General features: G+C 48.6%; 1 protein-coding gene across 8 annotated transcripts in view; it reads left to right on the top strand.

The window, feature by feature from the left end:
• The window catches only part of LRRC56 (leucine rich repeat containing 56), an 81,373-nt gene that overhangs the window by 56,711 nt on the left and 3,631 nt on the right, over positions 1-21,031 (top strand). For 7 of the 8 annotated variants that reach the window (XM_077179963.1, XM_077179962.1, XM_054635733.2 and 4 more), the window contains 2 exons: positions 150-510; positions 1,239-4,079. In XM_077179963.1, coding sequence (XP_077036078.1) covers positions 150-510; positions 1,239-1,431 — 554 coding nt within the window. In that variant the 3' untranslated portion in view covers positions 1,432-4,079. Of the gene's footprint in view, positions 1-149; positions 511-1,238; positions 4,080-21,031 lie in introns of those variants that run through there. The other variant, XM_077179960.1, reaches the window with a different exon arrangement.

Genomic DNA, 21,031 nt, shown 5'->3' with positions numbered 1-21,031 from the left:
AAGCCAACTGTCAGAGGAAGAAATTCAACATGGACACATCTGCCCACCCAGCTCCATCACACAGCATCTCCAAAACTTTTCACTCCCTGGGCTAGTCATGTAGCAGTCAGATGAACTGGTAAATCTCTGTGCTTTCCACTCTGTTTCAGGTTCATCACAGGCTCAGGAGGGTGCAGTGTTCTCCAACACAAAACGTTATCTAATTCCATCCCCTCCAAAAAACCCTTCACCTGCCTCTGCAGTGGATGTTGCAGCAAGACCCTGGAAAACAAGGAATAATAGGGGCATAAAAATACCCAGCCAAGAGGAGGACAGACAGTGTACACAGAAATGCCAGTCAAAGGCTCATCAAGAGAATTCAGCCCAGCCTCTGGACAAAGACCCTGCTTTCCTGGGCCTGCACAGCACGATGGCTGCCTCTGGATCCCAAGGGCACTGCCAGCCTGTGGGCTGCACCAGCCAGCCAAGGCCTATTCCAGGACCAGCAGCTGTTGGGTCACCAAGGATCAGGTATGTGCACTGGAATGCATCTGGGGAAGGGACTTCATGGCAGGAAAAGTCAGATTTCTCTATTGTATCTGGGGCTCCTGCTTCTTCTGTAAAATTAATTCCTTTTATTTGTGCTGACAGTTATCTTTGACTGTCTAAAGCTAATTAAACATTTTCCCATGTTCCTTATAGCTTGAGTATTGTAAATTTTGTATTTTCTTGAATAATAGCCCAGAATTTTGCTGTGTTCTTACTGCTCCATTCTCAGAGCATTCTCAGAGCCCACCCAGAGCCATTGCTGTGTCTGTTGCAAAGATCTTGTGGCACTTGTTCAAAAGTCTCCTCCAGTACACTCCAGGAAGGGTTCCTGACATCCCACTTGGGTTTTTTCCCTGACACAAGTTCATGTTAGAATGAGCTCTGGAAAATAAAGTAGGCATTAAAGAAGTGTCACATGTACCGAAACATGTTTATTTCTGAACCTGTTTGCTGTAAATTTAGCATGCTGTTGTTGCTTCTTTGAAGAAATACAACAGAGGGCTTGTGACATAACAGCTTGGGTTTGAACTGATGTAGTCACTTTGGAGTCAGCAAAGGCAGAGAGCATGTGCCTTGTGTGGGAAGCTCATGTGCCTGGGGCTGCTCCCAGGCCCGGCAGCTTTTGGTTCAGTTTTCAGAGCTGCTGAGGAGAATGCAGATATTCAAATCCAGAGTGCAGTCTCACCACAGAGTTTTCCTCTTTTCCTCAGGCCCATCATGGATGAGAGCCCTTCTAAAGAGATCAACCACCAGCATCCAGCTGCCTACTCATCCACAAAAGCCTTGCAGAGGTTCAGGCCAATGAATTCTGTTTGGCCCCTGACTGCCAGGTCCATTCTGCAGTCATTGCCACACAAATCCAGTGCCACGAAAACATCTCAGAACAGAAGTCCTCAGTCCTAGAAGGTACCCAGTTGCCAGCATGTGTTGGAGCCATGTACACGGTGCAGCCATGAAGGATCAATGCTATCTTGCAGCTTCTTCTGCAAGCTAAACACAGAGCAGTTCAAACAATTAATGTGATTTGCCTCAATTCAGGATACAGCTGGTCCACAAATATTTTAAGAGCAACCACTGATCAACCAATGAGCTAATGAATGTCTTATTACAGAAAAATGTGGTTATTTTTGCAACCTATACACACTAAAACAGAACAAATCCTATCATACTTCCTCCCCTCCACACCACGCCCAGCTCTGTGAGTCAGGCAGGGACACCAAACAGAGCAGAGCATGGAGCCTGCTGTTTGTGGAGAGGGCTGGAGGAGGTGACCTACCAGCAGCCAGCAGTGTGCCTTTTGCAGTCCTGGATGGTAAACATGTGAGGGCCAAAACCAAGGGCTTGAGAGGAAGTGTTGACCAGAGCAGGCTCTGAGGGAAGGTTGTGTTGCCTGAGGAAAAGCCCAGAAAGGCTGGATGATTTGAGAGTTTATGCCCCCACAGGAGCTCACCCTACTCACAGGCATTGGAGGTTCTTGTAGGATGCATTGCTATGGGAGCAAATGCTGAACAAATGGCTTATCCCAATATTAACATGTTTGTTTGCTCCATAGCTACCTGGAAGGATTTGTCTCACTTCCTCTGAATAGACATTGCATTCCAGAACTTCTCTAGCAGAGCTGACTTCTGTCACCAGGTGTCAGAGCATCCTCTGCATGTGCCTTTCACCTCCATCCCATTTCTAGCACTCTCAGATCAAATAGACTTTCCAATTTATTATAATTGGATAATTTTAAGTGATGATGCAGCAAAGCAGGGAAGTAAGGGAATAATCTTGGTTTTTTTTCAATAGGGCATTTTCTCCATGTTCAGGTAAGATCCAAAACATCTGTTTCAGTGACTGCAGTCTGTGAGATGCTGTTCCAAATGACTGTGTCTTTCAACTTTATTGATGTTGCAGTCTGAAACCAAGCATCATCACATTTCTTCCAGTTTAAATTACTATGTTAGATTACATTTTTTAAATCAGTTTATAAAACAGTAATTACACAATGAGTTAATGAATTGGTTTATGCTTCCTTTCTGCTGGCCATCTTAACTTAGAGAAGCAGAATAGACAAAACCCTAAAACTTCTTTTTTGTCGTGGTGCTCCTTGCACCACTTTATCTTACAAAACAGTCTGGAGCTTGAAGTGAGTTTGCCCAGTTTTGGTGTGTCCTAGCAGAAATCATCTATCAAAAATCATTTAAAACTATGTGGTAAGTGATTTTATGCAACACTATGGATGCAGGCAGGATTTCACCCAGCAACAGTGCCTGTGCCCTTAAATAGGCTCCTAAATATGACTTTTTGCCTGTGTCACTGACAATACCATCACACACAAAAAGAAAGCTGGCCTTGTAAAAGAAGGAAGACACTGACAGCACTGACCCTTCTCTATATCCAGGGTCCTAACAGGGAGTGATGGGTAGAACTGTCTTCTCCAGATATTCAAGAGTCTCCTTCTCAATCGATATCTTTCATTTCAAAGGGGTGGAGGGGAAAAAAATTCAGTGGGTGTGTAAACTGGGTCTGGACATGAGCATCTGCAGAGACAAAACTCTTGGTACAGATCTGGAAAGTCTCTCAAAAGCATCTGTGGTCTCATCTCTCAGCAAACTCCACGTGGTTCTGTATGTGCACAGAGCAAGAAGCTTGTCTGAGCTGGCAGAGAGGATGTGGAGAAATGCTCAGAAAAAAACAGCTCTGCCCTAGTGTGGGAAATCAGTGCCTGAGGGCTTCATCAAAACCATTTAACTCAGAGTTTCCTGTTGTACCTTCACATCAGACATCCCAGTGGGGATTCTCAGAGCTGCAGGCTGTGTGTGACCTCCAGAACAGCCACCCCACCCCTCATTAGACAGCTCTGCCCCACTGGTGGCCTAACCAAGGCACTCACATGCTGCATGGTGGTGTGGTGTGCTCACAGGGGCAGGAGGAGGTGTCCAGTGTGCCTGTTGGTCACTGCATCAGCTGCTGGCCCATCCATCACCCCCTCAGGTGCCTATCAGCAGGGACAGATGTGTGCAGCAGGCTGGGTGCCACCTGCTCTGGTGTCTGTGGGGATTTAGTCCAGAACTGAGTGGCCAGCCTGTCATGCATGGAACAGCAGAGAAGCTTGCTAAGAGAGCAAGTTAGTGATCACAGCCCAGGCTGATGGGGCAGAAGGGCTGGTAGCCTCCTCTCTTCTCTCTGCCAATAGTTGGTGCACCTCATTTCCCAGGGCTGCCATGCTGTTGTCTGTTGCAGTTTCCAGGACAAGGAAAATAAGCAGGGCCATTGCTGTCTGGACAGCTATAACATATCCACAGGGAAAATTATTGCCCTGGCTTAGCCTTTGCTTGTTCATCTTCCACCTTTTTCATCTAGAAAATGGAAAAGCCAGCCAGCTCTTTAATAGGCTAATTAGGAAATGTAAGACATGATAGGCTATTTGTGAATTCAGCTCTCTTAGCCCAAAAGGGAAAAGGGGGAGTTTCATTGCATGGGCTTTTTGTCACCATTTCCTCTGTTAAAATCACACATTGGTCCCTTGAATATAGACAAAGTCCTTTAATGAATGAGCTTATTCCTATCCCTGCCTCTGCAGACTCTTAATGTTTGTCTCAGTAGGATCTTTGCTTCCAGTTGGATGTGACCAGTTTCAGATGTACATTACCAGAGTCCATCCCCTCATTCTTGTAATGGGCCAGGAGCTGCTGATGCCTTTAAGTATCTCACTGCTTTAATGGGATTTGCTGCTGGCTGCCAAATTGATATCTAGTGTGTAAGCTGGAGAGAGGGGCGAGAACTGCTCCCTCACCTATTAATAAATCAGCACTGCAGGGAAGAGTTTTCTGCTGGGAGCCAAGTCTCATCAGTACACGCTGCTAAGGGAGGGGGTGGTAACATGAGAACAGCTGCCCTGCAGGGAGCTGGGCTCAGAACAAAGGGATTTGGCCCAAAGTGACAATGCTGCAGCGTTAGCAGAAGCATGATCCATCCAGGAGGCCTCTCAGCATCACTTAGCTGGTGTCCCACGACCAGCCCTGCTGGAGTGACTGCTGCTGCCCTGCATACTGAAAGGCTCCACTCAGCCAGAACTTAAAAAAAAACATGGGAGAAAGATGTAGGGAGCTCTTAGCCAGTTATTTCAGTGACTAAGAATCATCCCTTCCCCTGAAAGGAGCGTGTCTGGGACAGCATCCCACCCAGACAAATGGGCCCTGACAAGCAAAGGTGGCTCCTGCTCAGCCTTGGATTGGGTTCTGCACCTCCCAGCTCTGCAGAGCCCAGCCCATTGTGGACACCTTGGCACCCCATTTAGGAAGAACAGGCCAAAGGAGATGCTCAGCCTGTCCAGGGTCCCCATGGCAGCTGTGGGCACAGCCCCAGGGCTCATGGCTGTTGTGCTTGTTGCCAAGGCCATTACTCTCATTGAAGGCCTGGGATTGCTTTGCACTTGGAACAAATTAATCTTCATTAAAGGATGAATAGAAGATATTTTCTTTGGCTGTCAAGGAGGAGAAAACACAGGAAATGTTCAGGAAGGAAAATGCCATACGTGTCCCTTCAAATACACACAAATGGCAGGCCAACTCAGGATCATTTCCTACACGGTTCCTTGGCTTGTTCAGAGCCTGACAGGCTTGTCTCCTTGCCATGGGCAGTATCTGCACCCACAGTGGAACACAGGTGCTTCTGGGGTATGATGAGTCAGATGGCTCATGCTCCATAGTGCCAGTCTCTGCACTGATCAAACAGGGTTTGTGACGATGGCTTAGATGTCTGCTTGGTACCATCTGTTGCCAGGTGAGATGAATCCTGCCCTGCAATGGCTTTGTCATTACACCAGAGAATCCTGGCCCTGTTTTGATTGTTTTGTTCCTCTAAAATTACCCCAGGACATACTGGAAATGTCCTGGCTGAGACAAAGGGTCAGCCTTAGAGAATGGAGACAGCATGTGAGCACTGGGGCAGCAAAGTGCATATGGCTCTTTGAGCCAGTCTGGGAAGCTTTTGTACCTTCCAGAGAGGCACAGGAGGCCAGGACAGATGCAGGACACCAAGGAGGGCTTGTCCTGGACTGAATTCAAGGTGCCAGAGCAGACCCTGAGCTGGTGGAGAGCTGGCCTGGTGCAGGTGCATCTGGGAGGGATGGTCTGCTGCCCTGTCCCCAGGAGAGGGGGAGGTCTCTCCTCAAAGAGAAGGATTATGGCTGCACTTTTGGAAATCAGTTCAGCCAGCTGGGAGGTGACCCAGGTGATGGAGATCCTACCCTGGAGGTCTCTTGCTGTCACCAGAAATAAAACAACCTTTCAATGACAGCCTTGATCCAGCCTTAGGGGCACTGCAGTAATTTCTAATCTCTGCCCTGGTTTCCTACAGCCCAAGGAGAAACTCTATGATATGGGAGGAGGTGTGGCATGGTTTTACACAGGCAACAAGTGCAGGGGCTCACTCTCACCCATCCCTCAACAAGGGGCTCCTCTCCACACTGTCTTCATTAGTCTCATGGCTGTGCATCCCCAAGTGGAGTTCAGAGTGATTGTGCTAAAATTAAGGTAGTAATTGAGATAATTTTTTTAAGCTGCCAGGAGACAACGACCTTGCAACAGAATCCTCCTGCATGGCACAGCGTAAAGCAGAAAAAGAAAACATCGGATTACTAGAGAGTTGTAGTGTCATTTATAGATATAAAACCTGTGCCTGAGGAACGGAGCGAGTGCAAATGCAGGCAGGCAGGCGCTGCTTTTGCTGGGTTTGGCGAGCCGGAGGAATGCCTCGTAAGGGACGCTAGAGGGAAGAAGAGAGTCTCACAAGTGCAACTTCCAAAAGCAAAGGGACTCGAAAACCAAACCCAAGCAGCTCCAGGTGGTTCAGGAGGCATTTGGCACTCAGTGGGCTCAACATTTTCTTTTTACCTATCCAGCATTCAGTGTGCTGGCCTCGTGTGGTGCCCCAAATGCACTATGCTGGTAGTGTCTTGCTGTATCACACAACACTTCGATGTAAGCCTGCAATGCCCACAAAGTGTGGTGGAGAACATCCCAGACCCACTGTGGCACTGGAAAGCTGAGGTGCTTTTGGGGTGTTACAGGGCATGTCCATATAATAATGCTGTGTGCAGCCCCAGCATGTCTTAAAGATGTCATTATCACAGCTGTAGCTATGAGCTGCAAACAGGCTCAGCAGGGATCTTGGCCCTCTTCCTGATGTCAGGATAGCACTGGGAGACCCTGGCAGGTCACAGGGGCTGGTGCCAAGGCCTCAACATCTGCCACCACCCAGCCCATGTAATTTCTATCCCAGCCCTTTCCCCATGTGGAAACTGTCAAAAATCAACGCCCACATTCCCCCTGCTGTTTTGTGGGCAGGGTCAGGCCCTTCTTCCCCAACAGAGAGCACCAGCCCAGTTTCTTCTCCATCCTTGGGCCACTTTGCTGCTGCAGGCTCCTGTCACCTGCATCATCCACACCCCTGGGGACACTTAGAGCCATGACAGGGACCTGAAGGTGAGTACCACAGCAGCTGCTCTCTCCTCTGCAGTCAAACCCATCGGCCCTGGCCGTGCTGCCTGCAAGGACAGTGCTTACCCAGGGTACAGCAAACACGGCTCTACCTTCTGCCATGTGAGGGACACACAGAGATGTCGGGTTCAGGGCAGAAAGAAGGGGTGGAACTGCTGTGGGGGGAAGCAGTGGAAGCCTTTGGGAGGTGTGTCCCAGCAGGAAGGCACTTGGTGAGCAGAGGGGGAAGCATGCTCCAGCGGGAAGCACAAGGGAGATGGACACACCAGCAGCTGGGGTTGGGTTGGGAGCACCAACAGTCCTGTCACAGCAGGAGAGGTTTGTTCTGCTGCATCAGAGGTGGAGGCAGTGCCCAGGCTGGGCTGAAGGATCCCCCTCCAGCCCCCTCAGGAGTGGAGGGATTAGAGTAGATCATGCTGTGCCCAGACCACCCAAATGACTGCTATGTCTTAACCAGGGCAAGCAAGCACCTTTCAGGGTCGGGGTATGGACCTGTCAGCCCTTACCAGAAAAATGCTGCACACCAGGAACAACAGTCAGGATCAGGACAGGTCATCTTGCCCAGGAGAAGGGGATTTCCTGGGATTAGTCACCAAATCTTCCCTCTTCAGGAGCTCAGCCCCAAAAGCTGCTAGGTTCCTCCAAGGAATGTTTCCTGCTACCTCCCCAGGTGGGGCTTCAGTGATAGCAAGGGATTAAAAATATTTAGAGGTCTTGTAGGGTCAAAGCAACAAACACTTTTTTTTCCCTGGATGATCACTAACAAAATTAGTTTTTAAGTAGGGGGAAAAAAAAAATCTCAAACCCTATATTTTCCCTGATTTCTCCTATCCCTTTTATCTAGTGTCAGTTTTGTTGGTTTTGAAGAAGAAAAGGAGAGACATTACTTTTCCCTTTCACCTGCTGTTGCCCTATCCTGATTTTTTTTTTTTTTTAATTATGAACAGTCCAGGGGAAGCAGGAATCCAAACACAAACCTGTGGAATAGATTAGTGGCATGTAAAAACAAATGAGAGCCCCTTGCTGCTGTGGGAAAAGCAATTACCTCAAGATCAAGCAACTTTGCAAGTGATGTACAGAAGAAAGGAAAGAGATCGACGGGGCTGCCATGTCGTGCTGGCATTTGGGAAGATAGCCAAAAATGCAAGAGGCAGATTGTATGTGTGCAGCTCTGTGTGTGTGTGTGTGGATGGCTCTGGCATCACTGTCACCCTGCCCTGAGACAAAGGCAGAGGGCATGGGAGTTCAAATGAGAGCTGCAGGATTAGTTTGGGATGCAGGAGTGTTGCAGGCAGAATGGAAGTTTCAGACAAGGTTTTTATCCTGGAGACCCTCCCATTGAGCCACAAGGGTCAAAAAGGATCCCCTTGATTTCTAAACTCCTTCTCAGAGAGGAGTCTGGATCCAACCCTTGGTCAATGGTTTCTGCCTAAAAAATTATATAGGTGTAATTGAGCCTTCATACAACTTTGTGCTACAGAATTAAGGATGGCTAACCAAATATATTTATATGAATGAAATAAGTGATTTATTTCAATTGATGATTATAATGATTGGACTAAAAAACTTTAATCAGAATTGTTTACTACACAATAGTTTTAACTACTAGTATAGTGCACCATTTTTTATAAATATTGAAGCAATTAAATTAAAGTTGGCAAAATAATTATTAAGTAGAGATTGATGTTACCCATTTCAATGACCATGGGCAAATCTCTTTTGCTCAGCATTGAGAGGTATCTCCATTCAAGAGTGGGATCTGCACACAGACCCAAAAAGGGGGGTATTAGAGGACCCTGCCATCAAAAAGCAGGATTGGGTTTTTGTGGTATGATGTGATTGACTGTCAGCCATATGTTTGTAGGCCCCCTGTGACAGCACTGCAGCCTTTAGCTCAGCACCATTAGATAAGTCATCAGTACTAGCACTTGTTGGTTTCTTTATCAGAAGCTTTGTCTGCCACCTCCTCACCAGTGCCAGTTTCTGTCAGGAAACATTGTTCTTCACATCCTCAGAATGTTTAACTTTGGGCTTGATGAGTCAGCCTCCTCTCAGCATTCTTCTGCACCAAAAGCAGCCTGACCCCTCCTACTCCATTTGCCACTGATAGCCTGATAACTTCTGCAAATAGGGTAAAGTCTGAGCTGTTTTACCCCCACCTAGGCAGAGCATCCTGCTACCAGGAGGGCTTAGCCCCCAAGACCCTGATGGGATCTGTAGCTCAGCCACTGCCAATTCAGAGTGAGTGTGGAGATAGCAATGAGCTGCAAACACACTCCTCCTGCATTTGCAGCTCTTGGCAGGCTTTTTGTCTCCTCCTGGATGCTGGAGCCAGCACAGTCTCCCAATGAGTCTCTGGCACAAGGACTGTGAGAATCCTTTCATTCTAGATCATAGAATGGTTTGTGTTGGAAGGAACTTTAAGGATCAACTAATTCCAACCCCATGCCGTGGGCAGGGATGCCCCAAGCTGTGTCCTACCCCAAGGCACATTCCCCATCTGCCCTACCACGGTCCTTCCCTGCTCCAGGTCACTGCAGAGAAGAGATGAGGCCCAAGCAGCTCTGCAAATCTCAGCATTTCTGTTTCCCTCTGTTCTGGGGTGTCAGTGCAGTGGGGAGCACCTCCATGTTCAGTTGTGTGGTGGGGTCACCCCAAACACCAGCAGTCGCCCCACACATGTCTCAAGCAGCATTTCAGCCTCATGATGAAGGCAGCAGAAGCCTTTTTCTGCCCCCCATGGCGGTGTCACCCAAGTGAGCACTTGAGCAGCAGCAGGGGTGCATGGGGTGCATGCAGCCCTTCTGGCAGGGCCAGTGGTTTTAAAGCAGCAGGGCAGATTTCCGGCTGCTGCAAACGGGTGCTGCCTCCCTGATTTTCACCCAGGCTAGCTTGCTTATATGTGCTAGCTGCAGAGCTGGTCCTTCAATCTCCAAGCACAGTGCCTGTCTTGGCCAGGATCCTGGGGTGCTGGCAGGGTTTGGCTGATTTATTTAACGGGTGCTGGGGCTGTTGTCTGTCACATGCAATTCACTCCTGTTCTGGATCACAGAGTTTGAACCATCTCCTGTTTCCAATGCTTCTGTCACAACTTTGTTTGCAGTAGCAGTGCCATTCAGCAGCTGCCTGTGCTGCATGGCCAAGTGGGCTACCAGAGCCTGAGGGCATCTCCCAGGCTCCCATGAGACCAGCAGGTGCTCAGCACCCATCTGCATCTGTCCTGCTGACCTCTGGGAGGCACTGCTCCAAGCTCCTGGCTTAGGCCTGGGAGTGATGGTGTGCTTTGGTCCTGACACATCAGCCCAGTGTGTCCAGGGTTCCCTGTCTCCTGCTCAGACATATATTGGTGCTTTTCACTGGAGCCACAAGCTCTTCACAATGGGATCAGGTTGGCTTGGGATGAGAGACCCAGGGATGAGCTAGAATTCACCAAGGTGAGCAGGTGCCAATTCACCTGCTCTGAGTAAATTAATGATGCTGCCAGGGAGAAGGCAGTAGTAGATAAAAAATATAGCTGAAAAGCAGGAGAGAGGTGAGTAGAAGAGAATGTAAAAATCTCTCTGTTGGAGTATATTCTAACCCCTTAACCTTTTGTCCCAGGTCCTGCATCATTTCCAGTTATAGCCAGTAGCAGATGCCCAGGGAAAAGCCATCAGAGCATAGGAACAAAGAGGACAAGTTAACATCTCTTCCTCATCTTGCCTCACCTCTGTGGCTACGTGCCTGTTGCACAGGACAAGTAAACATCAAAATGGGCCCAAAATGCTCTCTGGCTCTCAGGAAAATCTGTAGCTCAGTGGCTGTGAATTTCATCAGTGAACTTAAATCTTTGCATTTAATACACAGTAGATATGGTCAGATTTTTCTCCATTAAGTCTCCCAAGCTTTTTGCAGGGGTGGCATCCCCTCGACACTCCTTGTCCCCATACTGGGATGCAGCTGGTGCAACTGCCAATGGCTCCACATTTCCAAGGATTTATTTCTATTTTTCTTTCTAATATTGAAAGCCCAGAATACCAACTGCTATGAGGGGATACAATGTTTATTTTGCAAGGGGAGTAGAATTTAAGAGAGACTGTCATTGCTACTTATTCACAGGCAGTTACCCAAATTTCTCTACTCTCCCTCATGCTGCTGCATGTCACCTCTTCCTTGCTCCACGAATTTCCAGGAGCAGGCTCTCCCATGCAGGGCTTGTCTCTGAGGGTTCCCCCTTTGGTTTACTGGGGCACTTTGTGCTCCAGCATTATCACTTGCTGTGCATGGCCCTGCATCCTTCAAATTACAGAGCAAGCAATAGGATTGTGCACGGAGAAGAGACAGGGGAAGCATGCCAGGCTCCATCCCTCTGTAACACCCTGGCCACTGTCATCCTCTCCCCAGCATACCCATGCTCCTGAGGGGGCAGTGGGAGATGGGTGAGCCCCTGGTGCTGCAGGTGCAAATATTTGCACCCAGGCTCCTGCCGGGGCTGTGGAGAGGAAGAGCTGTCCCGCGATGCCCTTGCCCACCTGATGGGGACCCGCCGCAGTGCGAGTGTCACTCTGCCCGTGGCTGAGCCCTGCCGCAGCCCGCCTTTTCCTTATTTGTTTTTCTCCCTTTGAGAGCTATTCTTTCCCTCCCATATGCTGTAATAATTACAAGTGATAACTTAACAGCTGCTCTGCTATTCCGGGCTCAGCAGAGCCACGCGCCTCCACGTTCCCTCCCTCCCACGGCTCTGGGTCAATGTCTTGGCTCCAGCAATCAGGGATTCCTGCAATTTTTGCCACTCAGGAGGATCTGGACTCCTTTCCCCTCCATTGCCATCTGTCTCCCACCCGCCCGGCCCAGCATCACGGAGGGGGATGGGACTGTGACATCCATCTGTTGCCATGGAGAAAGCTGAGCCAGCAAAGGGACGCACCCTGCGTCCTGGGTGAAGGCCAGTGGAGAGGGGGTGAAAGGGATTTTCTTGTGTATTTCTTTTATTATCGTGTGTCTGTTGTCACTTATGGGGTCTGCTGCAGGTGACAACTGCCACCCTTTGTCACAATGGACCTTAGGAATCCCCTAAGCCCTCTTGCTGGAGAAGGTGGTGGCCTTAGGCCTGGTGTGGCATCCCAGATGGTGGACCAAATCCACATTACTAAAATGAACCATTTGCCTGCCTTCCTCCTGTGCAAGAGTGGTGGTGGCTCCCAAGGAGATGATAGACCCCCAACAGCAGCCCTGGGGCCCAGGGCAGCACTCAGGCTTCCCATTTTGGGTGTGAAAGGGTTTTTCTCCTTTTACAAGAGAATTTTGCCTCCAGTTTTTCTGATTGCTGAAAGCCCAGCATTAAAAAAAAGTCAGGATGAGATGTTTCCGCCTGCTCCTCACAAAGGAAATGTTGCATCCCTGAGCATTCCAGTCCTTCCCCAGTCAGCAAGGCTATCCAGGCCAGAAGTGCCTCTTGGGCACAGATGACGATTCCCAGAAATGTGTAAAGACAGCCCGATGATAGTAGCAAGAGACACACAAGTCTGTGTCGGGCAGTGTCATCCATCCACCCTACAAAAGGCTGCATGATGCTTCCCAAGCACTGGAAATCTGACACCTGCCTGCTTGCTCCTGTGCAGTCCCATACTGGTCACTTCCCATATTCCAAAGGCAGCAGTCCCGGTACCTCTGGTTGCAGCAGGCTTGAAACTGTGGTAGAGCCCTACAGAGCAACCTGAGAAGGTTCTGCAGCTTGGCCAGCATCTGAATTCATATTTGGCAATCTGCAGTGCAGGCAGGGTGTCTGTGCTTCCTCCCTTATGTGTGCTGGCCTTTACTGACATAGTAAAATGCTGGGAATTAAGGACAGGATTTTACCTAAGGATGGGATTTGCCACAGTCATCAGCCACAGTGGTCTTGGCTCTTCTCACCCTGCACAAATGTCATCTGCACATCTGATACATATCACAGCAGATGACATCTTCCCCTGTTACCTGCCAGCTGTCCCTGTAGGCAGCAGATCCCTCGGGATACCTAGGGTGGGTCTTTCTAAGGGGCAGTGGTGGATAATCTTCCCTGTGGTCCTCCCAAAGTTGTAAGTGGGAAAAAAAATTGGGAGTGTGCAGAAGGTGGGCCTTCCCAAGAATTTCACTTCCCAGGTTGGGAATTCTGCTGCTGGCACTTCAAAGCAATGGTGGGCAAGGTCAGGGTCCATGGACAGGGGTTTTGTGCATGCAGACAATTTTCACACATCAGGGTGAACCCTTGTCTTTTGGGTCACCAGCTGCAATGTTTGCCTTGAATTGTCTCCACCCAGAGGGCCTTTGGAAGAGGTGATGTAGTGCTTATCTGAGCTGGCTTTGATGCTTGGCAGCTGTGCAGGACCACCAAGCAAAGGCTTTAGTGGTGGCACTGGGACACACTGGAGGAAAGCTCACCAGGGGAAGCAACACGTGCCTCACTCGCACCTCCCACACAGGAGTAGGCAGCCCCAGGAAGAGGCGGCTTGGAAAGCCTGAGACATCTCCTAGGGAGAGCTGGCAGCTCCATCTGGCTCTGCTTCAGAGGAGCTCTCCAAGGAGCTGCTGAGGGTGGCCAGAGCGGGGCCTGTGGGTGGTGTGCCAGGAGCAGGAGAGGAGGAGCAGAAAGAGAGGGAGGAGGAGTGGGTGGGATACACGTGCCCCACACTGCCAAGTTTCCCTTGCAGGGAGGTAGTCCTTCATTAAAGCAACTGCTCTGGTCCAGGAGAAGGGTGGTGCATTTAGGGGCTTGTGTGTGGTGTGATGCTGGTGCTCAGGTGCAGAGGAGGTGCTCCTGCACGGTGACCCCACAGCAACCTGGGGACATAAAGGGCTTTGTGTGCAGGAGCTTCTGCCCACAAGCGCTCGAAGCCACCGCATGCATTTGCTGCATGGCAAAGTCTCTTTGCAGCTCTGCTCATTTTCACGGGTCTCGCACCTTGCTTTTACTCTCCAGAAAGGCAGGAATTCTTTTCTTGAAGCTAGCCACGTGCTAACAGAGTTCTCATTGAAACAGGGCAGCCAGGGTATTTGTTAGGATAAAAACACATGGGGTTAGCACTGTGCTCCTCACTTCTCTGAGCCCAGGCAATTGCACAGCAAAATTACAGTCCTTATCTGCACCCAGGTTTTGCAGCAGTGTAACTGCAGCCATTTGGCTTTTAGTTTCTTCATTTCAATCTCTTTGATCATGTGCCACGATTAATCTGATCTCTATGAGGCGGGATGAGTAGGAGTCAGAAGAAAAACTGTAATCGTCTGTGCCTTTGGCATGCAGGAACAGAATAATTTTGTAGTCTCATCTCCACGCTGGTAGCTCTAGGAAAAGTCTCCATCCCTTCATCAGCTAACAACACCATGAAAGGCTAAGGGATACTGATCTAAATGGAAATATTGAGAGCTAGGTACCATTACTGTTCCTTGTTCCCTAATTTTTCAGGCTGCAGCATCTCCATGACACAAACCACATGGTCAGTGACTGAAATGCACCTGGCAACAATGAGCTCCAAACACAAAGATAAATTCATTATAAGCTCCTTGCTATTGTTTGCTCTCTGCCTTGTCATGACACCAGGCTGCTAATTCCCTGTGTTGTTTCCTTGCCTGAGTCAAATGAAACATGAGTTTTTGTTGGGCTGGGAGGAAGGGAGCAAGGGGAAAGGTCATGGGGAGGTGACATCATGCTGCCCAGCCCTGTCCTGGCTCTCCTGACAGTTTTTCCTTGCCAGTTCCCACCAGTGCAGCACTGGCACTGGTTTTTGCTGTCCTGACAGCTACATAGAGGTGTTTCCCCCCTCCTAGCCCAGAGTGCCCTTAGCCCCACTGCAGAGCATTGCTTTAATTCTGTCTGCACCAATCCTGGTGTCCATCACAGTCTTTTCTGTTTTGAAAGCCCTCCTTTTCCTAGGCAAAATGATCCAAATTCCTTTACCAGCACACCTCATCATTTTACTCCCCATCTGATTGTGCAGCTCTCTTTGAGCATTGCTTACTTTTATTGCAAAGCATTACCAGCACAGAGCAGAGATAGCCATGTAAGGGACCTGTTTTAAACTGTCCAACAAGGCATTATTAACCCATATCACAGATTATAATCAAAAGCATCTTTATAGAAATCCTTCTTCTTGCCTAATTCACTCTTCCAGCAAAAACAACTCACTCACTCTGTCCTCCATTTACCCAACTGACTATGCCATGTCATGTCACTTGTACTTCTGTTGAATTGTGTTTTCCATTGGGTTTTTTTCCCTCCCCACACACCCTTAGGAAGTGAGTGATTCCTTTCGTAAGCTCCATCAGAGACCAACAGTTGCTGGGGAGGTGGGAAGATGCTGAGACTGGAGGATAGAGAGCCCAAAAGGGCCATTTTTCTGCTCAAGTGAGTCTGTCCACAGCACCAAGTTTAAAGAAAACCTGGATGGATAATCACTGTCCCCAAGTCCCCTCACAGATCCTGAGGGCTTCTTGGCTGCCCAAAAAAGAGAGAAACTCTCAGGTGCTTCTGTTCTGGTGTAATTATGACAGGCAATTTAAAATCAGCCAAGAGCTGTATTGACAGTGTCATTTGGAACATAATGGACTAATGGTCCTTTCAATTTAATTAAGGATTTTTTCAAATAACAAACTAACCTGAATTAAGATGAGAGTGTATACAGAAAGACTTAATGTGGTTCTACTAATTTAGATTTGCAGTCTTAATTATTTGGATTAATTTTCCAAAAGGTCACATGACATTGCAATTGGTGTAAAGACTCATAAGAAGTGTAGCAGGTGTTTTAAAAGTGCAATAGTTTTGCCTTTTCAGGAGAGCAAGTCTTGGTAAATCCATCTTTTAAGAATCTGTATTAGTACCTCCTTCCCAGGCAAGAATAAGCTACAGAAACGTAAAGGATCATGCTTCAATTTTACAGGCATGTGTGTGTGTCTGCACATATATATATATTTATTTATTTATTTATATATATACACACACATATGGGGGTGGGTGGTTGTGTGTCTGCCTGTGTCTATGTGAAAAAACAATGGCTGAGAAAGTTGTTCCACTTTGATTACTCTAACAGCTTTAAATCAATGTAACATCTAAATGAGAGCAAGGCTTGAGGCAGTGGCCAGAAGGTGATGACAGAATCATCTGTGGTGGTTTATGACTTGTTTTTCCTCCTGTTTCTTCCCATCTTCCTCCTCTCCAAGTTACTCAGTACCCTCTGGCTGCTCAGGATTGATGTGTACATAGCAGAGGCAGTGAGAAGCATTGGGAAACTTCTTCTCATCCCCATAGCATACTTGACTGGGTTTAGTTTGGACAGCCATGGTTCTGAAGTTCCCTCACTGCCCAGCTGGGTCCCTTTAAGAAAAAAGAAAACCCAAGTCTCTTCTCTTTGCAGGAGAAACTGCCCTGGAGCCCCCCATCCAGTGCATCCAGTGTTTGCTGGAACACTGCTTCAAAAGGTGTGTAGTAATTGAGTCATCCAACTCTGCCTTGCAAAAAGCTCCTTAAGGTACCATGTTTTGCTCTGCTGTCTTTAACACCATTGATGGGAATGGGTGGTTTTGGGAGCAGGCCAGGGCAGCCTCCGGCCCTCTGCACAGCAGGATGGGGGCAAAGAAGCCACTTGTGGTGTTTGAGTGGTGGTACCACCCAGATGATCGAACAGAAACCACTGCTCCTTTGGGAATGTCACTATCTCAGCACACACCAGAGGCTGATCAGGGGAGGGTGAAAACCTTGGCTTTGGAGAAGAGACACCGGAGCCAAGACCTCGGTTACGCTTCTGCAATAGAAGGAAATCCAAGGGTGGCTGAGTCAGGCTGTGAGCAACACGCCTGGCATCTCCCAGGAGATCAGCTGCAGAGTCAGGAGCTGAAGCCTGCTTTTCTGCACACAGATCAGGTGCCTGCAGACACTTGCAGGTGTGTAGGTGTGAGCTCGTCCTGGGAAAGGGAGACCAGTGGACTTCAGATGGGAGAAGAGCCATGGCTTGCCGTTCCTCCCAAATCCTGAAAAAGGATGCTCATGGAAAAGCAACATCCAATCTGCCTTTCAAACCCAGGGCAATTTCCTTGCAAGAAATGGAAAGAGACAGGGAAGAAAGGAGAATTGCCTTTTTAAAAATGTTTGCTTTAAGTAACCCTCCCACTTTGGGGTCTCAGGACTGAAAGGCAGGAAAAAAGGGCTTGTTGACCCTATGTTAACATTCAGCTGTCAGCCTTTCAGCTCCATGATCCTCACATGCCGCTGATTAATCCAGGAGGAAAAAAAGCACAAAGCCTGCCCAGAGCCTGTGCCATCTCATTAACATTTGGCTTAGGCAAGATTCCTGTCCTGCACAGGGAGTGCAGCAGCTCCAGTTCAAACAGCTCTCCTCTGCTGTGTCCAGGGACAGAGGTTTGTCACAGCTTCTGCAGTGCTGTGCTTTGGGGTCAGGGTCCTTGAGCTGACAAAACATAATTCAGGCAGAGACACTGGCATTTTTTGGCTTATTGAGAACTTGAACAGACATCTTTGTGAGGTCCTCCTCTGTGCCAGAATGAGGTGGTTCCCAACAGGCACAAGGCACAGACCCAACACAGGTTTGGCTGGTGCCTGGCACCTCTTATTGGGGTTGGGGATCCCACATGGCCATAAAAGCCAGAGTGCAGCTTCTGGTTTGACATCACATCCCACATCCCCATGATGTGTACTCAGAGCAAGGTCATAGGGATGGTTGAGGAAGAAATAATATGGGAGGGACAAGGAGTACATGGGCACCTTGACCTACAGCCAGACATCTACTGCCCCCAGGCCCTTGCAGCTTTCACTTGATTAAACATGAAAGCTCTGGGTTGCCTGAGCTGGTAAACATGGCTCAGCACACCTGAAGTTGGCAGGAAGACCTGCTGCCCTGGGGTTGGCATGGGGCTGGCAAAGGTTTCCTCTTCCCATCTGGGAGCTGGCAAGAGTGTGTTCCCATCTGACAAGCAGGTGGGAGGAGGAAGGTGGGTGGGTTTATGCTGACTGATGTGAGCAGTGTGCTTTTGGTGGTGGAGGAACACGGCCATGGCCATGGGCTGAGTGGGATCACATGAGCTTGGAGATGGAGCTTGAACCGTGTGAGAGATAGATGATTCTTTGGAGGCATGCTGGGATTCTTCAGTGGGAGGACCTCTGTTCTAAGTATAACAAGTCACACTTTAGAAATAAATTGGTTGAGGTTGAGTTTCTTTGAGGTAGGCAGAGGTCACACACTACAGGGAGAAATCACTCAATGTTCTGCTTTCCTGTTGATAAACAGCTCTGATCCTGGGACAAGGCTGTGATCCATGGGGCTGTTTAGCCATGAGGAAGTAGAAACTCCTGCACTAAGCCAGATCAAGGGTCTGAATTGCTGAGCATCCTAAGGCTTCAGGGAGCAGTAGGTGCTCCCAGGGGCATGTTGATTAGCCCTCCTTTGATTCTCACCCCTTGTCACTGCCTCCAGGAGTGAGGCCTACATGGCTGAGTGTGACCCATATGGCCCCTCATCATTTGCTACTAAAACAGGTCAAGAGCACAGTCTCACAGGCTTTGTAAACAGCATTTGTCTGCATTTATTAATCCAGATTATGTTTTCTCCATCTACTGGTTTAATCTTCTCTTGAACTCATGCAAATACTCACAGCTGACAGCATCCTTGGGCAAGGAGTTCCCCAGGTCTGACTCCCACCACGCAAGGACCTACATGCTCTGAATTAGCCCCAGTTTTTGCACTGGGAAGAGGCAGCAAGGCCAATCCCTGTCAGCCTTCTTTGGGCCATGCCTGACTTTGTAGCCCTCTGCCATAACCTCTCCAGCCATGTCTTTTCCAGACTGAGAAGTCCTGGTGTGCACAAGTCCTTGCTTGCCGGAGGGCTCCTCCAGACCTTTGATCCTCTTTCATCCCTTTCTCAGTGTTGCCCTATTACATTTTGGATTTGAGGCTTCAAAGAGGTGCCTTTTGGGGCACAGGTCAGCACAGTGGCTTGGCAGGCATGCCTGCCCCACAGCCCTGGCTCTCTCCAGATGCTGCTGTTTCTTGGCCACAGGCTGTGCCAGCTCCTGTGATCCCGTTTGCATAAGTAATTGGCAGTGCATACCATGCATAACCAGCTCTGAGTTCGTGTTGGGGTTTTTTTGATCCAGGGCTCTTTCACTTCTGGAAGGGTAGAGGTGTTGTCTGGGTGTTTTTATGAGTGTTGGGTCTCCTTCCTGACTGCAAATCCATCCTCCCAGCATGAAATCTGCTTGGCTCTCCTGCAGAGACCCATGGTATGTAAGGGACTGTAGGTGAAAGCCTGGCACTGTCTGAGACCTGAAGGGAACATTTTCAGGGCTGGTCCAGCTCCTTTCCTTTGCTTTTATCCCAGGTAAAATGTATGTACATGATAACATAGAAAAGCATAATAAGCAACCAAACCTCACTGTGGTCAATTCACTCCCAGCCTATTTCATGCGGATAAGACCGTGATGGACTCAAATTGGAACTTCGAACTTCTTTGAAGGCATTCAGCCAATTGAAAAGGTGAGAACCAGCTGCACAGTTTGGATCCTGAGATGAACTTTGCTGTAGGTGAAGCTGTAACATGAATTTGTCATGTGAATCTGTCTTGAGGAATAATGACTCTTTATTTTTTTTAATTGGTTTTTTTTGTTGTTTGTTTTTTTTGCTACAGTTTTTCCTTCCTCCTGGCCCCACCACAAATCTGCTCTCACTCTAATCTTTTCTTTGGCAGCTAAAACTATTATCTTTATTGTTTCAGGGCTTGGCTTCTTCCTGTTAGATCTTCTAATTGGATTTTTACTCTCCGATCCATTTAGTCTCTCCTGTGCTTTCACTAAAACCCTTTAACCCTTTGGCACCAGCTTTGCTAACCAGTTACCCTGAAAGGTGCTCCTCTCCCTGATTTGCACAGGAACAGCTTTCCTAAGCCATGGATGCCACCTCCAGTGTCACTGTCTTTACACTGTGTCATCATCATCATCTCCTTCACTCTGAAGACTGCAAAGGCTCACTGGGTTTTAACCAAGAATAACCAAAACAACCCACATCACCCTTTAGAAGGAGGTCTGAAGTCACCACAGAGCCAAAATCATCCAAAAATTATAACATTTCAGCTGTGGCTAGGAAAAGTCTGCAGCTTTGTCCAGATTCACCTCCCACCCAGAGCAGGTGCCAGTCCTGTGTTCCTGGCTGTGTCTTAAACTGTGTTAGTAGCTACAAGAGGGTGAAACAGCAGTGGGGCTGTGACCACTTCTGGCACTGGGGTCACTTAACCCTTCCACTCCTCTTCCTCATCTTTGGGAAATGCTGTTCACAAAACATGCTTTCTTCCACCTCCCATCGATTTTGTTCCTTTGGCCTACAAGCTCTGCTGGCCAGGGCCTTGGCCCTGCAGAGCCTCTCATAACAGTGCCAGAATCTTCACTGAAGGCTTGGAGTGTGCCAGGAGTGCCCTGATTGCATTGCAGGTGCTTTCTGTACAGCTGGAAGGACCTCTGTGCTCCATACCAGCGATGGTCTCTGTCCTCTCCATGAGTAAATCAGGGCTCTGGTTTTTCCAGCTGGCAGGTACAATCCAAGCTGTCCTTGGAGCACAGCAAGATGGTGATGGAATCTGCCATGCAGGGGGCTTGGCTACCCCATATCCCAAGAAGAGGCTGCTGGTTTCATGGCTTGAGCCATGCAGCTTCTCTTGGAGGAGGGTGGAGCTGAGACAATGGCATCTCACCATGGGTCTGGTTTTTCCATCAGTAATGCAGCACTGAGATTTTTCAGGGAGCCAAGATCTTCACTTGTAACATTTCTTTGTAACAACTTGGAGCTCAAGGAAGGAAGCTCCCCTCCAGGTCAGTCCAGCCCAGTGCGGGCAGAGGCAATGGAACAAGACCTCCATGTAGCAAGATGTTAAGTACAAAAGGAAATGTAAATACAAAGGGAGGAAAAATAGGGAGAAGAGATACCAACCCTGCTAACTGGCTGCTCAACCAAGATCCAGCTGCCTGGCCTTTAACAGGCCTCAATGGACCCAGTCCCTCTCCT

Source organism: Agelaius phoeniceus, chromosome 6 (assembly GCF_051311805.1).
Source record: "Agelaius phoeniceus isolate bAgePho1 chromosome 6, bAgePho1.hap1, whole genome shotgun sequence".
NCBI classification, from domain to species: domain Eukaryota; kingdom Metazoa; phylum Chordata; class Aves; order Passeriformes; family Icteridae; genus Agelaius; species Agelaius phoeniceus.
This window is presented reverse-complemented; position numbering and strand designations above follow the sequence as displayed.